Source organism: Pteronotus mesoamericanus, unplaced genomic scaffold, assembly GCF_021234165.1.
Source record: "Pteronotus mesoamericanus isolate MK-2021 breed Mesoamerican mustached bat unplaced genomic scaffold, CSHL_Meso_final scaffold_507, whole genome shotgun sequence".
NCBI classification, from domain to species: domain Eukaryota; kingdom Metazoa; phylum Chordata; class Mammalia; order Chiroptera; family Mormoopidae; genus Pteronotus; species Pteronotus mesoamericanus.
This window is the reverse complement of record NW_026555319.1, coordinates 17,767,242-17,775,471: the sequence shown is the minus strand read 5'-3', so window position 1 is coordinate 17,775,471 and position 8,230 is coordinate 17,767,242. Positions and strand designations below refer to the sequence as shown.

Genomic DNA, 8,230 nt, shown 5'->3' with positions numbered 1-8,230 from the left:
CTTACAGTGTCCCAAAGGCACCCTGTGTCCCCAGGCGATGGGCACCAGGACCCTCCGCTGCGCCTGAGACCTGCTGCGCAGGAGGGGGCTGCTGCGAGGTGCTGGGAGGACAGCAGGCAGAGGAGGCACCTGCATTCCCCGGGGGCTGCCCTGGGCCAACCGGGCCCACGGTGGCGGCGGCAGAAGCAGCAGCCACAGGCCAGCTTCAGCACAGAGGCTGGACGTCCCCGTCCCGACAGCTGAGAAGCAGCCTCTCCTGGTCCAGGCCCCACAGGCCTGCAGCTCTGAGTGAGCGCGGAGGCCGCCATCGCAGGAGTGGCTGTGAGGAGCAGCCTTGTCCTGGGCTCTCAGCCCAGTGAGGCTCAAGGGGCCTGAGCTGCCAGACCTGCTCCAGGGAACGGGCCGCGGACCACGCAGGGTGAGAGCTGCCACAAGCGATGTGGAGAGTGGCGGCTGTGTGGGCGCCTGCTGGTGGCAGCACACACAGTGGGCCTCCCTGCTGTGCACTGACTCGGACCATAATGGGTCTGTGTCCCTGGTCCTTCCTGCGCCATCATGGACTCTGTTCCCAGGACAGCCTCCCCTCACATCAGGAACGTCTTCCCAGTTGGAGAAAATTACACAATGTGTTGCTGACACATACAGACCGGAAGGGCAGAATCCAAAGGGTGTGGACAGATGTTGCACTCACAGTTCCCTGACCTGCTTCTCAGACCTCAGTTTCAGGCCAACAAGCTAAGGAAGCAGCAGCCTTAGCAGAGGGGAGGGGACTGTACCGGGGAACCCCACTGTAGGGGACAGCAGGTTTTTGTCTCACTTCCCCACAGGCCTGCAGCACTGTGGGACCACTCAGACTGCCGTCATAGCTCCCGCAGTAATAATCGGCCTCGTCCTCTGCCTGGAGCCCAGAGATGGTCAGGGTGGCTGAGCTGCCAGACTTGGAGCCAGAGAATCGGTCGGGGACCCCGGAGGGTCTGCTGTTAGTACCATAGATGACGGTTTTAGGGGGTCTTCCTGGGACCTGTTGGAACCAGTACACACTGTTACCCCCGATGTTGGAGCTGCTTCCAGTGCAGGAGATGGTGACCGTCTGTCCTGGGTTCCCAGACGCTGAGGACGGCTGAGTCAGCACAGACTGGGCCCAGGATCCTGGAGGAGGAAGACACACAGGGAGGTTAATTCTGGGTCTAGAGACAGGAGCAGAAAGAAGACCCCCATATGTCTCCCCAAAGTCCCCGCTCCCCATCCCCTTATCCAGTCACCCGTGCAGTGAGCGAGGAGGGCAAGAAGAAGAGGGGACCAGGCCATGCTGGAGGCCATGCTGAGTCCTGCCTTCTGTGGCCCCACAGCTGAAGCAGAGCTTCCCCCAAGCCTCTCCCTTCCCCTCTTCATACTCTGCGAGGGGGAGGGTCCACTCATGCAAATGAGGTCCCCAGATATCTGACTCCTGTCTGGTCCCTGGGTCAGGTACCTGTGTCTGAGGATTTCAGGGGGGGAAGGGTACAGTAGGTCTGTGTGGAGCCCAGGGAGTGGCAAGTCACAGCTGTGTGCCCTCAGCAGAGGACACAAGCAATGCCCCAAGTTATAGGTCCAGTCATGATTACCCCAGTCCTTCTGGAACAGTCCTTGAGCGCCCCCTGGTGCGCAGACCTAGACACACCATTGTGACTTGGTGGCTGAGGCCCATCAGAGACAGATCCTGCAGCCCACGGACCCCCCTGCCTTAGGGACAGGCCAGGTGCCCCCTTATGGGGCCTCCCCATCACTCAGGACACTTTTATGTTCAATTCTCTTCAGGGTGAGTCGGTCCCCGTGTCCCTTGGCCGTTCAGGGGTCAGTCCTGTGCTGCTTCCCCTCCTGTAATCTTTTATGGAGCCGGAAGAGGTCCAGAGCAGTGACCGTCTCATGGAAACAGGTCCCGTATTTACACGGCACAGTTTCATTTCTTTAATGTGAATCTTCCCGTTAGAAATTAATCACTATTTCAGCAATGAACAAAAATATTCTTTCAAAGGCCTTTTCTCTTTTTCAGCAGACTGTCAGCATATTGCCTGTGCATATGCTTTTTGGTCAAGCTTTTCCTGTTAACTGGTATCCTCGCTAATATCTAATGGAATGATTAATTCACACTTGTCTCTTTTATATTGAATGAGAGTGGATATCTGACTTTTTGAGTCAGACCCACACGATCCCAGATCCCTGGACACAGAAGGGGAAGGTGATGGTGAAGATACCACTTGTGAAAAGGCCCTAGTGAGTGGGGATCTTCAGACATGACTTCCAGGTGACCTGGGGAAGCAGTTCTGGGCATAGAAGCTAAAGGGGATGCACCATGCAGTGTGGGGCTAGTGGTCTTTGCGCTGGTCCTCTGGGGCTGTCCTGACTAAGGAAGAATCACGCTCAGTAGAGGCCACCAGGGAATGGCAGGAGGGTCCCCATTGCTGCCTGTAAACCTGCTTCGCCCATATCAGGCCCTCTGGGAAAAGCAGGCCATGCTTCGGTATTTCTGCCGCCTCCCCCCTTTCTAAGAACACGGAATTTCTGCCCACTCCTCAGGGACGGGAGGGGGTGAGGCCCTCCTCAGTACTGAACTTTCGCAGCGTGAAAAAGGTCAGGGGTCGGAGCAGGTCACCTGTGAGACTGGAACCAGCTTGCTGTTTCCCAGATCAGTTTCCAATGTCGACATGACCCATGACGAGGGCAGAGGCAGAGCGATGCATGTGGTGGGTCATGAGGGAAACAGTCTGGCTTTGTTCTCTTTTCTGTGGACCCCAATTCCCCAGCCATGAGGTCACCATGTGACTGGCCCCAGTTCCAACTCCAGGGACAGGCACCATGGTCCCCAGATCGATCGGTCCGACCGTCCCCTGCTTGGACACAATGAAGGAGTCAGGGCCACGTAGGGAGTGATCTCGTGGAGGCCAGGGTTCCGGGTCCACGGGTAGGAGAGGCTGAGTCGCTCTCTCTTGGCAGCCTCGCTGTGGGGCAGATGCCTGGTAATTCCCAGAGGGAAATCAGCCTGGTGAGGCCTGGGTCAATACGCCTCAGACAAAATTGCCCGGCCTAGCGATCCGCCCTTGTCTGCAGAACACACCTTCCTGGGTCAGCACAGAACCAGCAGGGGAACCGTGGTCAAAGGATCCATCGCAGGGATGACCCTGGGGCCCCAACCACACACACTTGCCTGTGACCTTCACCCAGGAGGTGCAGCTACCTCCTGTCCCCCAGTCGCCAAGGACCAAGTCCCTCCCCACATCCCATCCTTGACTTCCTCCCTCTGACACCTGCCAAATCAGTCCTTTCTTCTCTATGTTGCCCTCCCGTGCGGCTGCAGCAGCAGGTCTGGGGGGTACGTACTGCTCCGCCTGGCCCCCTCAAAGGTGAAACCATGACTCCACCCCCCGTGCGGTTGACACCCTCCTGGGGACAGTGAGGCATGAGTGCCACCAGCGGGTCCCACACACGGGATGTGAGGGAAGTGCCTGGCTCTGGCGCCAGTGACCTCAGGGAGGGAGGCCCAGGGCTGAGTGCAGGTGTTGTGCTCAGGGGGAGCGGACACTCAGCTCCCCACGGGGACCTTTTGTCCTCACTGTCACCACGGAGGAGGAGGGCAACTGTGGGTCCAACCCCCTGCCTCCCACCCCTTCTTCAGTGCTGGTAACACAGAGGGGGGTCAAGGCTCCTTGGCACTCATCCCTTGGTCCCCAGCAGGGGGCGCAGGCTAGCCAGGCCTTGCTCTGCATTCATCCACTACTAAGGGTCCAGAGTTGAAGACCAGCTCCCCTCTGGGCTGCCACAATCACCGCCGGGACCATGGTGTTTCCTTCCCACTTTTTGGTCTGCTCATATGAACAAAGAATGTGGGGCCTCATGAACTATGTGTGAAATCATTCCTTTCTTCTCTATTTTATTAAAAACCTTCATGTCGAATATTTCTTTCTCAGTTAAATGTTTGACAAAAGTAAGCAAAAACAAAAAAAACTACTCACCTGAGTCTGGAGGTTGGAAACGACACTGATAATTAAAATATGTAATTAAAATATGTATTTACATACATGAGATTAAGAAAACTGACTTCTTATTTCACTGGACCTAATTACACTGTACCAAAAAGCCCAGTTTTCAGTAGGTTATAATTTCATTCAATATTAATATCATTGTGTGTTGAAAATAAACTGCATTTTTATCTTTGAAAAAAATGACTTCAGTGATTTTTGTAAGGATAATGCATTTCGAGAGGAAAATAGCAGAAGCCGACCTAATCCACTCTCAGTTATCGGGCAAACGGTCTCCTGTGCGGCACTGGCGGGGAATACGGTGTTTTCCATCACTCCGTGGTCTCTTGGGGCTTTCCTGGGAGCCAAAGACCCTGAGAAACCAGGTCACAGATCCTGGAACTCTATTTTCCTGTCATTCTAACAATCATTTCTGAGGATATTTTTGAAACAGATCACATGGCGATTGTCTTTGCATCAGGAAGACCCGCAACAAAAGAACCTGTTTAGGTTGACCCCTTGTGGAGAGACCCAGGTGAGACCAAGGCCCCCTGTGTCACAGCACAAGTGACAATTAGAAGTTAAACCTGAGCAGGTGTGGCTCACAATAGGGACAGGGCAGTGATGGGTCACCGGGGAGAGCTTGGCCCACGTTGACGCCAATGCCCGGGACATGGGAGCCCTTAGCGGCACCGGGTTGTCCTCAGATGTGTGAGAGTGATAATGCGCCTCCCGATGGGGTTGGAGGCCAGAGGTGGCCAGGCAGGGGGTGAGCACTAACAAGGAGCCAGAGGAGAGGCTGAAGCCCTGAGGGCCAGTGACCTCCCCCGTGGGTCACAAGGTCCGAGACCTGCCTGGGAGCCCTGAGGACCAAGGTTTGCTGTGCAGGAAAAGGGGTCGAGGGCCAAGACTAATGAAGAGCTTCCCAGGGGCAGTGACACAGGAACGCCTTGGAGAGGTCCTTATTCTGCACCCTGATACCTGTGTGTGCGTGGCGCCTGAGCCAACTCCTCCTCTGATGTTCGGGAGACGTGGGCTTCACCTTGAGATCACAGCGATACCACATGTCCTGGCAAATGCGAGCAGCTCTGAATATCAGAATAAACAATATCATTCCAGATAGGAAGAGTGAGTTAAAAAATTACTTATTGTGTGCAATTTTGAAATTATATAAACTATACGCACTATTTCAAAGAAGTGCCTGCTCGCATCATCTCATGTCAATGACAAACAATTGGACTCCTCCTATTTAATCTTCTCTCTCTGTACCCTCCTCCAAACAAAATCCGGAGGAGCCCTTGAGGATCTTTTCTGTTCTTGTCCCAGAAATGTCCTTCTTCATCAGAGCAAGGCCAGCATCCATCATGGCGTCCCATCTCCATGCCCTCCCCACCTGTAAGGAGTGCTCATGACCTTGGGTGAGGGCAGATGACCTTCCCTCCTCCTGAGGCCTCCGTGTGCTGATCCGGAACCAGGTGAGACAACAGGAACCTGTGTCCCCTCTGACCCAGGAATGACGGTGGAATGTGAGCTGCTCGGCCCTCAGCCCGCAAGGACTGATGAACCCTCAGATTCCAGAAAGGGCTCCCCCCACTCGGGGACTAGGGTCAGAAGTGCCAGCAGAGTCACAAACACAGGCCAGGCCAGGACAAGGAGGGGCTGGGCTGGGAGCAGCGTGGTGGGTCTTTCTGGTTCACAGGCCCCTAGAGGATGAGCAGCAGCTTCCAGACTAGAAGGGTCAGCTTGGAAGTGCCACCGACTCTTTACTGCACACACCTCGCAGGCGCGACGCTGGATGGCAGCAGGGCCCCAGTTCACCCATGACTCCGCTGAGTCCCCGCTGTCCTTCTGAGATGCGAAACTCAAAGAGCCGATCGTGCAGGTTTTTCTTTTTAGAGAAGTAGCTGCTCAGCAAGACTGGCAGCTCTAAAGACAGCCACTGCAATAACTGAGACGTCGTTTAGACTAATGCTGCCTTCAAACTAACACAGGCAAGTAAAACAAATAAATAAACGACCACCCCACCACACACTCTAAGTCATCATTTAGGAAACACCTCCGAGAGAGAATGCCATGCAGCTTGGTCCTGATGCTCCCGCGCTGACGATTCCAGGTTGGGGGTGTGCGAGTAGACAGAGCCCGCGGACTCTGGGGCCCTTCACCTGCGCAGTCACCGTGTGCGGGGTTCATGAGGACTGTTGGCTCTGGACGGGGTAGCTCTGCGGCTTTGGTGAGTGCACAGTGGCCGCATCCGTGAGCATCTTGTGGGTAACATACAGACCCCGGGCAGGCGTCAAGGTGGCGTGTCCTCGGACCGAGGGTGAGCTCATGGGGAGGACCCACTGGCTTCTAGGGCACAGACTTCAGGGTCGGTGCCGCAGCGCTCGGCAGGACGGGGCCTGTGACAGCTGCGTCCCAGAGTCAGAAAAGGACAAGTAGGGTCAGGGAGGTGGTGACAAGATCACTCTGCTGGGGTCCTGGACACCCAAGTCCCATCTCTCACAGACCCACTGTTTCTTAGAAGTCAGTCAGCCCCTTCGTGCTGGGGGCACCAGACAGAGGTTTCACCTCATGGAACTGCTGCAGGTACGGAGACTATGGGACTCTGGGGACTAAAGGGAGACAGAATCTTCCCATTTCTACCCACACAGATGTAGTGTCTTCATGTTTGGCCTCTCGTGTTCCATCGTTGGGGCCCAGTGTTGGTATTTTATTCCCTGTCCCAGAATGCCGTTGCCCAGGCTGCCGCTCCCGGGCCCTCTGTGGGCGGGGTCTCCCTCGGGGCCCAGGTGGAGCCTCTGAGTCACGAGACTTCATTATATGCGCCTTCTGGGTGCCATTGTCCTTCAGGTTGGCATGTGGGTGAGTGAAGAAGGTGCTCTCAGATATGGGCAACAGAGAGATTCTGTTAGTTGGTGGGTTTTTAAAATCTCTTCATACTTATTGGTTAAAATGCTGGTGGACTATTTACCAAATGTAAGGAGAAAAAGAATCAAGAGTGAGAAATCAGAAGTTCTCTCTTCTGTGCACAGGAAAATGACACAGACATGGAAGAAACAACATCTCCCCATCATAAGTGCAAAAATAAATGAAGGACACATTCAAACATAGTAACTCTAACTGGCACATCAGAAATATAGAAAATTAAAAATGACATGAGGAAAGCATGAAAATCAAATCCATTAAAAATAGATTAGGTGCATATTTTCCTAGGAAGGTAAAAAATGGTCTCAGGAAATTGGATAAAAGAATAATTTCCTTTAAAAAACTACAACATAGTATAAGAGGACTATTCCATACACACACAAAATAACATAGATACAGTTAGTTTTGCAACCACCACTAAACCCTTCAGATACTGGATATTGAAAATGTGCTTGCAATGTATATATTTTTGCAAACATGGAAGAAATGAAAGCTTTCCTAATTCTTATAGAAAGCAGGTGTAACGGTGATAACTACATCTGACAGATAAAGTACAGGAAAGGAAAAATTACAAAAAATAACAAAATATTAATCCAAATGTTCTCAATACAATATCAACAGATTCCAATATCGGGCTAGTAATGAGATACACATTACCACGTTTTACTTATCCTAGATATCCAGCTTGGGTTCCATATTGATCAACTCGTTAATATAGTACATCATATTAATAGATGAAAGGATAAACGCTTATAATCTCAATAAGTTCAGAAAAAGCTTTTGACCAAAGCTTAAATAAATCTCTAAAAAACATATACAAATATAAAGAAGCTAGCACACTTACCCTATGGTAATTCAGACCCTCTGCTCACACATACGACATAGGCCTACAGTCAGCACGTCAGCTACCGAGGCAGGGGGAGGACATTCCCACAAAGATCAGGAACTGGCCAAAGTGACTTAAACTCCATTGTCACCCAACCTCATATGGCAGTATTAGGCAATGCAGTTAAACAAGAAGAAATCAGTGGTTAGTTCTCAGCATTAACGGGTACAAACAAGTGGTCATCCCAGGCCCCAAGGGAGGCCTACCCAAGGCGCTGCGGTGCTGGTGCAGCAGGGACAGAAAACTGTCCCCGTGGGCTGCAGGACCAGTGCTCACAGTGAGGGCTAATGGGAGGGTGCCTGCTCTGGAACATCCCGGAAAGACGTCAGTGATGAATGAAACAGACAAAGGTTCCCCACTGAGAGTTAAATCTGATGTGACCATCCTGTGTCCCAAAGCCACCCTGTGTCACCAGGTGATGGGG

At 52.8% G+C, this 8,230-nt stretch overlaps 1 gene segment (V, D, J or C); it reads right to left on the bottom strand.

The window, feature by feature from the left end:
- Positions 1 to 362: 362 nt before the first annotated feature.
- Positions 363 to 1,355, bottom strand: LOC129087232 (immunoglobulin lambda variable 1-40-like). The segment is given in 3 exon segments: positions 363 to 425; positions 818 to 1,149; positions 1,263 to 1,355. Coding segments are annotated over 3 exon segments (453 nt in total).
- Between the last annotated feature and the right edge of the window lie 6,875 nt (positions 1,356 to 8,230).